This window comes from Postia placenta (assembly GCF_002117355.1).
Source record: "Postia placenta MAD-698-R-SB12 unplaced genomic scaffold POSPLAscaffold_8, whole genome shotgun sequence".
Taxonomy (NCBI): domain Eukaryota; kingdom Fungi; phylum Basidiomycota; class Agaricomycetes; order Polyporales; family Adustoporiaceae; genus Rhodonia; species Rhodonia placenta.
In genome coordinates, this window is record NW_020169839.1 from 1,244,594 (window position 1) to 1,256,853 (window position 12,260).

The 12,260-nt window shown below is 51.5% G+C and overlaps 4 protein-coding genes across 4 annotated transcripts; 1 reads left to right on the plus strand and 3 right to left on the minus strand.

The window, feature by feature from the left end:
- Nucleotides 1-3,525: 3,525 nt before the first annotated feature.
- On the minus strand, nt 3,526-4,844 carry POSPLADRAFT_1074593 (hypothetical protein; the record flags this gene model as incomplete). Its single annotated transcript, XM_024482725.1, has 8 exons — nt 4,774-4,844; nt 4,483-4,694; nt 4,367-4,431; nt 4,279-4,308; nt 4,184-4,224; nt 4,060-4,122; nt 3,870-4,005; nt 3,526-3,728 (listed from the first exon to the last, which is right to left on the minus strand). The coding sequence occupies exons 1-8, from the start codon at nt 4,786-4,788 to the stop codon at nt 3,526-3,528; spliced, it is 765 nt and encodes a 254-aa protein (XP_024338443.1). The 5' UTR covers nt 4,789-4,844.
- Nucleotides 4,845-5,201: 357 nt separating this feature from the next.
- Nucleotides 5,202-7,047, plus strand: POSPLADRAFT_1034212 (hypothetical protein; the record flags this gene model as incomplete). The annotated part of the gene is made up of 5 exons (XM_024477007.1): nt 5,202-5,309; nt 5,554-6,376; nt 6,431-6,586; nt 6,649-6,832; nt 6,906-7,047. The coding sequence occupies 5 exons, from the start codon at nt 5,202-5,204 to the stop codon at nt 7,045-7,047; spliced, it is 1,413 nt and encodes a 470-aa protein (XP_024338444.1).
- A 375-nt stretch (nt 7,048-7,422) lies between these two features.
- Nucleotides 7,423-10,393, minus strand: POSPLADRAFT_1046939 (hypothetical protein; the record flags this gene model as incomplete). The annotated part of the gene is made up of 11 exons (XM_024479162.1): nt 7,423-7,665; nt 7,726-7,921; nt 8,092-8,129; nt 8,185-8,463; nt 9,017-9,232; nt 9,259-9,342; nt 9,435-9,479; nt 9,528-9,559; nt 9,724-9,856; nt 10,016-10,040; nt 10,272-10,393. 11 exons carry the CDS (start codon nt 10,391-10,393, stop codon nt 7,423-7,425), a joined length of 1,413 nt encoding a protein of 470 aa, XP_024338445.1.
- A 788-nt stretch (nt 10,394-11,181) lies between these two features.
- On the minus strand, nt 11,182-11,704 carry POSPLADRAFT_1057424 (hypothetical protein; the record flags this gene model as incomplete). Its single annotated transcript, XM_024480922.1, has 2 exons — nt 11,182-11,424; nt 11,483-11,704. 2 exons carry the CDS (start codon nt 11,702-11,704, stop codon nt 11,182-11,184), a joined length of 465 nt encoding a protein of 154 aa, XP_024338446.1.
- Between the last annotated feature and the right edge of the window lie 556 nt (nt 11,705-12,260).

Consider the following 12,260-nt stretch of genomic DNA (forward strand, 5'->3'; position numbering starts at 1 on the left):
CACAACAAATTCATCCCACGCGCCATCCCCAATGTGTACCTACCCCTACCCGCACCCCTACCGACGTCTGCCTTCAGGCGCCCCCGATCCCATCCCCTTTTCTCCAAGCAACGCCGCGGAGCACTACCATCCCGGCTGACTGGCAACCCAACCCTGGTTGGACCCCAAAGGGAAGCTGTAGGCGATGCGGATCGTCTCGACACTGGGTACGGGACTGTCTGGACGTACGATGCGCAGGATGCGGAAAAGAAGCCCCTGGACACCTGGAGCGGGAGTGCAGAACCAGGCCGATGAAGCGACACATATCCGCACCACCTGAAGAACCTGCGCGACGCGTGGGGGTGGTCGTCGACAACGTGTTCCTCGAAGGAATCATCAACGAGGCGAAGGAGAGGAAGGAAAAAGAAAGACAGACGAAAGCGGTACCTATTCCTCCACCATGCAGCGCTAACCCCGAACCCCCGACCAGTCCCATCGCGGGACCTTCGCACCCCCGCCCCGATACACCTGTCGTCTTTCGCAAAGTCGACCCCGACTGGACACCCGACGTCACTCAATGGACATGGGACAGCTCCTGGCCGAATCAGAAGCACCTCTCTGGCGAGGAATGGTCGAACGTAGGGAGGAACGCGCGCAAGGAGTGGTTCGATGAAAAGGAGGACAATAGCGTAGATTGGGAGTTGTATGGAGATGGTGAGCAGTAAGTAGTCGAATGGGACTTCGACTCTGGCAGGGGGGTAATGAAACATTTGTCTTTCCGTTCTATTTCTTGTACTACTAGCGCCCATACTGGCGCCTGTCTTAGCGCTCACCCGCAGGTTGAACATTATGTAGCTTACATAATGGGGTCCGTGCGCACTTCGTGCCTGGTATCGTACCACTACATTTCTTCCTTTACTAACACGACCACATAGACACGATGGTCCGTGCGCAGTCGGTACTTGTATAAGTAGTTGTACCATTAGTCGGTCGAACCCTAAGTTCGACCTGGTTATTCATTCAAGTCTCTGCTCCTCTTCGCTTGGAGTAGTGGTCATTCTCGACTTCCTCACTCGATCTTCAGGACGACACACTGTCCATAAGTCCTCGCTCGTCGTCTACGAGTCAGGCATCGATATAGGAGTATAGACTGTTGTATCAGAGTTGAGATAGGAATCTATCGCACTCAATGACGGTTTTGCCATCATATCATAGGGGGAGGAGGTGTCGCGACTTGAGGTCAAGCAACTGGGGAGAACCTGAAAGCTGGGGGCGTCCGACTGAATCTCACCGAAGCGATGGTGAGCAATGCTCAAACCTAAGGCTAGGGACAAGATAATATATTAGTTAAGTAAGAAAGGAATACAAAGGGATGCTTATTGACCTAGGGACAAGAGGTCGAAACTGAGGTCCCTAGGGCAGCAGAGGCCAGCTTATATACAGGGGGAGATAAGGGCAGGCTGTGCGCGTTGGTCCGTGCGCAGCATGCTGACGCGGCCCCGGGGGCCGGTGAGTCAGAGAGGCTGTGTCAGTGGGGCCCGAGCTGTGCCACGCATTGCCGCCCATCTAATCTAATCGTACAGTAGATAATGATGTGTCCGTTTCAAGCATATGGGACAGCCGCTGATGAATACACGGAGACTGAAGTATCTCCCTATGACGGAGATCGAAGTGTCTCCGGCATGGGGAGATATCTCCGGCGTCTGGAGACACCTCCATCAATTTTCCAGCGCGGGGCGCTTGCTTCAAATTATTTGTGTCCCCTTTGGGAGATCACGTGACTGGATCACCATCGCCCAATCTCTTCATCGGCTTTCGGTAGAGTCCGGTCCTTTCTCGTTATCTAATCTGAGACGCTGCCAAATCAGGCTAACTCAGATTAGGGTTAGAAACTCGCGTTTTACACGCTTTTTACATACTTTCCCGCACCCTCCTGCCTTTTCCGGCGCTGGCCATGATAAATATATCTCCATTAGAGGCCGAAAACTAGCCATAATGAAGCTCCCTGATACTATACGAGACAAAATCTTGGTCACCACCCAAAGTGGAGAATGCATGTGACTTGGGTATTTCTCTCGCACTGCACGTGATAGAATTTCTGTTCAGGGAGCTAAGCGCCCCTCAGAGAAATATCTCTTAGACGCCAGAGATATCTCCCCATGCCAGAGACACTTCGATCTCCGTCATAGGGAGATACTTCAGTCTCCGTGTATTCATCAGCGGCTGTCCCAAGCATATAGTACAGAGGTCGCAGGTTTGAGCCCGCGAAAGGGAAAGAATTAAAAAGACGGCTAGGCGCCATGTCAACTCATGACACTCTGATGGTACATACATGAGCACACATGGTGGAGGTGATTATATATCATATGTACTTGTTAATAATCAGCATGTATAATTCAAAGAGTGAAGGTTTAGCCCCAGGCGCCACTTGAATATGAAGGGCGATAATACATTATGCACCCAGAGATAGCAACCAATATGTAGAGGCTGAAACAATGCACAATCCGCATGAACAGGAAAGGCAATTATATGCTATCATACATGACAAGCCTAAAACAGGATCGTCATTTATGATAGCAAAAGCGAATACCAAGGGCTGTTATACATCACGCACCAGGAATGGCACGGGATGTATAGCAGCTGTGACATCGCGCACCATGTATAATACAGCGCGCGCCCAGGGATGAATGCTGACATTATGTATGATGTGAGAACAATGCCGGAAAGACCGCCGGCAGACAACATCCTCGATGGACAGGGATAAGGTTACAAACCGATGGGGCTACCTACAGCGCGCGACGCCTACATAAGTCCTATTCCCACACCGGCGCACTACCACGTGAGCCGGGCTGGCAGCGATGCTTGCCCGACGTACCCAAAAGTCAACATATGATACATAGCCTGAAGAGGTATCGGCGCCTGTATTGGTAGTTAGCGTTAATATGTATAACGATTTGACGGTAATTACCGTCGGTCATATATCATTGTGCCAGGGACTGGTGTCTCGCTCGTAGTCTACACATAATCATTGCCTACGGGAGACAAAGTTTCGGCCTGGGTGAAATCAGTAGTGTTGTCCCCCGTACGAGCAGTTTAGGACACGCGACATGCGGTAAGACGGTAAGACTTTGACAATGTCGCGCTGCAATCGTCACCTATCATTTATGTGATGTTTCGTGGCAGTGTAGGACAACATAGTGAAACAAACGACTAGACAACCATAGCCGTGGATCGTTTTTGCAAGTCATAAGCGGAGATATTCTACTATCTACAGCCGCAAAAATGGTTTGGAGATTGCTACGGTTCCCACAATCTGACGATATCTGTACTTAATGTTCTGCCCCTGCAAATGGTGATTTGCAAGTTGGTTATAATTAATGTCTTATCAGTAACTCGTGATAGCCTATAGTCACGGAAACACACAAGTACACATTTAGAAGGCGAAAGGATTATCTTAAAGCAGCACTGATGATGTCCCCGGCCTACACTTGACCACACACGAGCCTCCAAAGCGCCATTTCACCCGCCATAACGGCCGTACGAGACCTACGGCGCACTGAGAACCGTCGTCATGAACTGGTCGTAGTTAATCTGGATCCACCCGTCCTTGTCCGTGTCGAGTCGGCGGAACGACTCCGTGAGCTGTTTGACGACGACGCATGCGCGCACGAAGCGGTCGAATGTGATCCCCGGCGGCGCACCCGTGCCTTGCGATCCGCTCGCGCCCACGCCTGAGCCTTCGTGGATGTCTACCCCCAGCGGGTAGAACGATCAGCGACCGTTTTGAATGATTTGAACGGCGTAAATACGTCAAAAGAGGGTGCAAAACATTTTTGTTCTGGAAGGCGGCACAAACCCAAAGAGGCCAAGAACACCAAAGTGATACGCACCGTATTTACGTTCCAGAAGGTTGAGCACGGGTGGGGTGAGATTGTACCCGAACTGCGTGAGCGCTTCGCGCAGTTCACGCACATCGATCGTTCCAGAACGGTCGCGATCGAAGTGTCGGTAGACGTTTTGCCAATCCTGGACAGAGCGGGTGAGTACATGTTGTTCCACGTGTGTACAAGTACAACGCACTTTGATGTACTTCCAAAGACCCGAGAACTCGTTGAAGCCGATCGTGCCAGTGCGATCGGTATCCTATTGTGAAGCGCATGGGGTCAGTAGGGAGGTACATTTGCCACGAGTGACAGGCACGCACGAAGATCGACATCAACATCTTGACCGTGTCGAGGTCAAACGCTGATGAAAAATGTCAGACGACTCAACCTGAGAGAGAGCATTAGTGGGACTTGCGTGTCCAGTCGCCATTGATCAGCGCTTTCTCTGCGAGAAGAGCGGTGGCTTAAGCACAAGCAAATTTGATAGACACATTATCACGTACGGAGTTCATGAATGCTGATCTGGCCGGATCGGTCTGTGTCCACCGCAGTGAACCAAGCCCAGAGCCTAAGTCACACTTAGGACTTCTGAACCTTGGGAAGACTGGGGAAAACACACTGAGGATCGGCCCCAGGCGGTGGCCCATGGTGTCCTCTTGTAGGCGCAAAGCCTCCTGGCTCTGCATAGCCAACGTAGCCGCCTCCACCATATCCGCCACCAGACGCGGCGCCGTAGCCGTCTGAAGACCCTCCGTATCCCCCGCTGTAGCCTCCACCGCCATATCCCCCGCCTGGAGCTCCGCCATATTGACCGCCGTAACCTCCGCCAGGCTATAAGGCAATTGTGTTCGGGCACACCACCATCAATCAGGATTGGCATGCCAAAAACATGCCAGACATGTCCACGTACTGATCCGTACGACATGATCTCAGTGGGTTTGGGAGTCAGGAGTCCTAAAAGTTCGAGAGGGTAACGGTTTGTTCGCGCAGCCTGAAAGCAAATGTCTTGAATATGGCGATGGAGAGGAGTAAGCAGAGCGCCTCGCTCGCACTGCCTGCTGTAGCGTCATCATAGCCAAGTGATCGATATTGCACGCCAAGCCCCCCGCATCCAGTCCGTATATTCTAGATCTCAGATCTCATCAGCGTTATAGTACTTATGTTATTTGTGTGACCATAAGTAGACATAAGTAAGTAAATAAAGAGAAGGTTTTCCTAACACGCGTCACCAGTCTGCACGTGACTGGCGCGTAACGCGTCGCGTTTTCCGCCTCGCCACAACTGTCTACAGGCCACATTTTGGTCGCTCTGGTATTCTCATTGTCTGGCACACAACAAATGCTCTTCACATCAGTGATTGATCCGGCTGTCAAGTCATCCCAGCAATTGATCATCGTCCGATATGGAATGACACGTATTCTGGTGCCGCTTTCAGAAAGCTACGAGGTACGTTGCCTTTGACGCGTCTTATCATGCGCAAGACCCCACTGCTGTGCATTCCTGTTCACGCACCTACGTTTCTCCCTGGTTTATGGCGTTATGCGCTGCAGGCGCTCAACGACATGCGCATCATGCCATACATCATTATTCTCGAGATCAATAATCGATACCTTTCACCAAGTAACTCTCCTGGGCATATCGACGCGGTTCTCTTGAGAGAAGCTTTATATCTGATGTGTACAATCCAAAGGAAATGCAGGCTGTAGCGGCTCGCGAACTTGGTCTAAACGGTCGGCCAGACTTGTTCACCGACCAAATTCATGGTTCCACCGGCGAGAAAATCAAAATACACAAGGACGCATGGGCAGGTATCAGCCCTCTCCTAGGATCTATATCTATTGAAACTGTCAATGCAAACGCGCGCCGCTCGAGTGCCGGGAGACAAAGCCTCCTGCCCTCTCGCGTTGTCGTACACGAGGCTGGCGCCGTTCTTCCCGCCGAAGTCATGTCGACGAATAGAAGGGTATCGAGACTCAGCTTTGCGGCTGCGCCATCCGGCTCCGCGTCCGCGAAGGCTGCACTTCCTCGCTCTGGCGTGTTCAAGCCGGCGTCTGTAAACGCGTCGCTAAGCCATGCACCAGCAGAAGAAGATGCGAACGCATCGTATGTGACGAACATCGATGACGAAGAAGAGGAAGAAGAGCTCGAGGAGGAACTCATGTTGTCAAGTCCGAAGAAGAGCCGGCGACCGCGCGTATACTCGGACGACGAGGAAGAGTACGATGAAGTCAAAGAAAAGCCAGAAGAAGAGCGCGACGAGGTCAAAGAGGAACCAGAGGAAACGCAAAAACATGGGCTTGTCATAGAACGCAGCCCATCTGTCGAATTCGCAGACAGCTATGTCTCAGAGCCCCTTGCAGCGCGCGATGAGCGTAAAGTCAGCCCGGTGCATGAGCCTGAGCCAAAAGCGAGCCGCGAACGCCAACCTCCGCCGCCCTCGCCGAAGTCATTTGCATCTCACAGGTCTATGACCCTGAGCGCCGAGAAGCGTCCAGACGTTTTCTCCAAGCAAGGTACGTCGAAGAGCCGTTATGCAGATGCAGATTCACTCAGCTACCATATGACAGAACGACCACAAAAGGAGCCAACTAATTCAGCGAGCGGATCTGTCAAGGCTAAAGATCTCGCCGAGGTGAGGCCAGAGAAAATATCGGCCCCAAAAGAGCGACTCTCACAAGGGCGCGCGCCCCCCACTGTCGTCCAGTCTCAGTCCCGGGCTACAGGTGCGGTCCTTTGTGTTCACTGCATGCATTTGCTTAAGGGCTGATAGTCTTCTCTTACCTAGAATCCTTCCAACCGCGGGGGGACGAGGTAGGGCCGAATGACCGCTTTGTCGTGATTGTTGAGTACGACGACGGCGCGGGCACCGACGAGAACCAGATGATGTTCAAGACGCGCGGACGGCACACTGTCTCGCGGGTGCTCCTGCAGGCGTGCAAGACGTTCGGGATCGAGGATCTCTTCCCTATGTACGTCATCATCGAAACTACCGAAGTTCACAGCGTTGTGTGGGCAGGATGGCTGACGGGCGGACTGACGTAGGGCGCGCCTCGTGCTAATCGTGGATGTCGAGGACGGGGACGAGATCGTGGAACACCGGTTCCACTGCGCGCTTGAGGACACAATGGCACGAGCAGGTGCAAAGCCCGAGGCGCGATTTGCGATAGAGATCGACGAGGAGTAGCGAGCGGGTACGGACAAGTGTCGGATATAACGACCCACATCTAATTGCTTGGAGTACCTATTATATACAAAATCATCCAATGAGAGTGCGGACGCTTGGAGGTTCGTATGCTCGTGCAAACCGACCTAAATGTAAGATCGATCCGAATCTTAGTAGGCGACATATGTGGATCATGTCGTAGTCAGATGCCTTGTACAAGAGAAGATGCATCGACCCTTGTCATTGGCACTACAGTTACAAGCTGAAGAAAGGTAAGCCATATGTAGCAAGGATTAATGACCGGGTGCAGTCCACTGTAAATAATGATACTTTGTAAAACACATCGAAAGATCCAAATCCGACTACGATGCGGGGGTGCCTGCACTTTATCCGCTATCACGTCACCAGGCGTTTCAGGTGGTATATCCCTTCTCGTGCCACAGCTACAGTGTCGTAGAGCACGCGCTCTGGCTGCGACTCGGCACGAGACCGCAGTCGCCATCGAAGGAGAGAACTGTTCAGGCGCGAGCTGATATCTTCGAAAATCGCGAGGGCAACCTCAGCTGCCGGGCGTCGTTCAGGTTGCCGTTGCGTCATTGCCCCTATCAATGGCTGAAGGAAATCAAGACCGTGATATTTCTATTCGCACGCGAAGCTGAGTGAGTATCCAAACAAAAAGACGTGGGTCGCGTGACGTACTTGCACGAATTCTTTGTGGTACAAGTTGCCCAGTGTGAATATGTCCACTTTCATCGCATCATACGGCACATCAGCAGACAGCTCTGGGACGTCCTTGTCCCTTCCCTTTAACCCGGTAACATAGGTGGATGATCCTACGGGGAAACGCGTAGAAATGCCGAAGTCGATGAGGTGGTAGCGCACGGGGTGGTCAATCCTAGGGAGTGGTGATAGCTCGTACATTGCGTCAACTGAGTGGTCCCTTCTTATTGGATGATGTCCATTTGGGTAGAGAGGACGACCATCCATCATTATATTTGCTGCTGCACAATCTCTGGCAACATGCGACGCGTCAGCGACTTCAATTTGGCTGAGAACTAATCCTACCTGTGCGCTATTCGGTGCTTGTGAAGAAAGCAAATTCCCTGCGTATATATGTGCTGAGACAAACGATAGTGAAACCGAGGGGAGAGATCGTACTTCGAGTGTTTGCTTCACAAAATCAACGACCTCGCCTATAGCTCCAAACTCGGGGTCGTCGAATGGTCGTAGATACGGCATAATCATCAACGATCTATCCGCATGCAACGGATCAGGCAGCACTTCTAACAACTTGACGCAATGATTGCTCGGGTCATCCAAAAGGTTCAGGGACGAGACAAATGTCGCGATAGCAATCTCCTGGCTGTCGTTGGGGGTCGTCTTGACTGAGACACCAAGGCCATCGGAAAGTCTTATAGCATCGATAACGTTGTGTTTCTACAGGCGCCAGCATTGCGATACGTCAGTTTGAGCCAACTCCACTGGTTAATAGATGCGTACATTGAGCAGAATCGAGTCCTCACAGAAGGTGGGATCGCGGTTCGTTCCAGTCCACGAAGGGGACCAGTCCGCATGATATCGAGGCCTCAGCATGTAACCATGACTCTCCAAGAACGGTTGACGATCCCTCCATTCCTCCTCGGCAGGACCGAGATCATAGGCGCCCATCAATGTAATCGCCGCAAAACGAAGTACATCATCAGGAGATAGCACTGCATAAGTCGGGAGACGTGTCGTGGAAGCTGTGTTCATTGCGAGGAGATATGAACTTCCGGCGAATGTCGAGTTCCAAATCATGGCCAAGTTGAAGTCGATTCCAGCCACACTGAGGGCTCAGATGCACGCCTCAGCACACGTGACTCGGTCGATCAGAATCTCTTGCGAGCCGTAAAAGGCATTCGATATACCAAATCACGGAATTCGCCTCATGTATCATGAGGCTCTGTACGCTAGTACAATTATAGTTGTCGTGCATTCCTTTCGTTCTCACCACGTTTGTTTGCACATGGTCTTCAACGGTCCAAGCATTTGTGCCGATAGCTTGCGTTGGTATTGTCTCCGAAGGGGACATCCTGATAAGACTCGCGGCGTTATCGACCGTCGACCAGTCCTTGTTTCGCTCCATGAGCTTACTCTTACGCCTTCGCCTCGACTCGCACCTCCCAGAGCCGTAACCTCCCAGTGACGAAGTCCCACTACTCAATGTCTTCAGACGCAGAATACAACATCTACGGTGTCATCACAGGCACCTTGGGAGTAATTGGCCTTATCCCCGTCCTCCTCGCCTTGGTTCACAGTCAGACGCCGCGTATCAAGCTACGCAATTTGGATCAGACACTCGAAGAGACGGAAGTTCTTCTCACATCTGTATCCGAAGAAGGTTTGTTTCATGGGGGCGACTTCCTTACTTGCACCAGACGCCAGTTAGTGAAGTAAGTGGTCTTCGGTGATTCCTGCGATAAAAAAAGTTCTCATGCATGCCCCCGTCGATTAGTGCGCACAGCCGTGCAGAAGGATACAGAGCAGCAGTATACTGTGCTACAACAGAAACACAACAAATTAAGGGAATCATATCCGGCTTGTCATACCGTATTAGCGTCCTGTGCAAGGAGGTTGCCGTCCTAAGGGCCGATATAGTGGTGAGGCAGAATAATTCGCACTGATCTATGCCTCATGTAGTTATGATGCTTGACAGACCACCACAGATGAGGAGAGGAAGCGGTTGCAGAGACTTCGTGAATCCGGAGTAAACGTCGGAAATGTCTCCCAACTCGACGAAGAGTGTCCTCGAGAGCCTCACAATTCTGAGCCCTCTGCTCGCCAAAGTGAGCTACACAACATGTACAACCGGATTTTATGGTATGCTGACACCAATCTGTCAGATGTTGCGGTGGCACACGACTCTAGACCGCCCCAACTGGCGCGTCGAGGTTCCATCGTTTCCACCACAAGCACCTTGGTCTCTTGCTCCGGTCACGAGGACGCGCACCTTCTGCCTGTTACGACATGGATCCCTGCGCCACAGTGCACGGTGATACAGCCAGATCACGATCACGACGATCATAGGAAGCACATATACCCGGCACTATTTTCCCCGCATTTCTTACTCCAAAAGGATCACATGCACGTTGTTCCCGCGAAGGTAATATCATCTAGGAAAGGCAGCCAGTTTGACCGTGCTTCTAAGGCGTCACGAAGACAGACGATTACCCGCCGCCGCCCGCTATTGTTGTAGGCCTCGCCACCTCCTCTCCGCCGGTCCAAGGTCATAGGCCCCAGCTTCCGTCAATTTGGCGTATCGTTGGACATCCTCGGGTGAAAGGGAGATGTACGATGGCAGCCAACGGTGGACGTTGCTTGCGGCCATTGTCAAAGTTCGTGTTGACTCGCCAGCCGTCTGCAATTGAGGAGCTCCGAGCAAGTGGCGTAAGCGCCGAAACCTGACCGCTCGATATTACGTTCTGATCGCGACCGGTAACATTTGAGCTTCCAAAGTCGTTCTGGTCAGCTATACGATGAGACCACATCTGCAAATGGCATTCTCAGCTCGTAGAAATACCTGATCTATGTCGTTCTTGGTAGATCACGCGCCCTATGTAGACCTCCATAGGCATCAGTAGCAATCGCATTCCTACGCGCATGAATACACATGTACCCATTGATGGCATTACTCGTTATGGTACTGCACCTGCAAAGTGTGATTTTGTCTCAGGAACACCCTTTTCTACATAGGCATGTAATCAGCATTTGCTGATGTGCTTTGAAGAATTCACAGCGCTGATAGCATCGGATTGCTGTTCGTCTTGTACATTACGCATGGAAGACAATTCATGTCTCTGGGTCTTAATCTCGTTCAGGCTAAGCTCATAAATCATGGTCGCAGTTGCTTTCATACACAAGAGAATGTATATTGACTCTTGGCATTGGCACTACAGGCCGAATGTAAGCAATCCCTGTGGCGGTGATTAATGACCAGATGCGCTCCACTATAAATGATGATACCTGGTGAAATACATCGTCAAGACTACGATTTGTGTGAGCGAGGCAATTTCAGAAGCAGCACGATGGAGGTCCGGTAAGCATGGGCATCACTGTTGCAATATCGCGGTCACGTCAGCGACGTCGATGGAAGAGTGCCTGCACCTTACTTTACTATCATGTCACCAGGCGTTTGAAGTGGTATATCCCTTCTCGCGCCACGGCTACGGTTTCATAGAGCACCCGTTCAGGTTGCGACTCGGCACGAGATCGCAGTCGCCATCGAAGGAGAGAACTGATTAGGCACAAGCTGATGTCTTCAAAGATCGCAAAGGCAACCTCAGCTGTCGGGCGGCGTTCGAGCTGCTGCTGTGTCGCTGCCTCTTTTAATGGTAGTAGGAAGTCGAGGCCATGATACTTCTGCCGATGTAGAACTTGATCAGTATGCAGTAAGAGGAACGTTGCATGGGTCGCGCACTTGCAGGAATTCCTTGCGATATAAGTTCCCAAGTGTAAAGATGTCCACCTTCATCGCATCGTAGGGTACGTCCGCGGACAGCTCTGGAACCTCCTTATCTCTACTCTTGAGTTCGGTGACATATCTCGAGGATCCTTCGAGAAAATGGCTAGAAATCCCGAAGTCGATGAGGTAGTAGCGCACGGGGTGGTCAATTCTGGCGAGTGGGGATAGTTCATACATGGCGTCCACAGAGTAATGCCGCTTTATTGAATGATGTCCCTTTGGGTAAAGAGGGCGGCCGTCCATCATAATGTTTGCCACTGCACAATCTCTATCCAGATGAGATGGATCAGCAGGTGACATTATGTCCACATCTTTGGCCATCTCACCTGTGCGCTATTCAATGTCGATGAAGGAAGCATATCCCCTAATACGATGTTATCTTCAAAGGGTAGGGGGAACACACGCGAACGACGTACCGCAAGCGTTTGCCTGACGAAATTAACTGCTTCTCCTATAGCCCCAAACTCAGGATCGTCTGCATGAGGGTGATCGGGAAAGACTTCCAGTAAATGTACACAGTGATTGCTCGGGTCCTTTAGGTCTCTTGACTGTCGTTGCGAGTTGTCTTGATGGACACGCAGAGACCATCGCTAGACCTAATAGCATCCATAACGTTGTATTTCTAGGAGAGCGAACAGAATATGATGCGCCAGGATGTCAGCCTGAGTTTGTACCATCTGTTCATCAGAGCGTACATTGAGCATGATTGAGTCCTCACAGAATGTGGGATCGC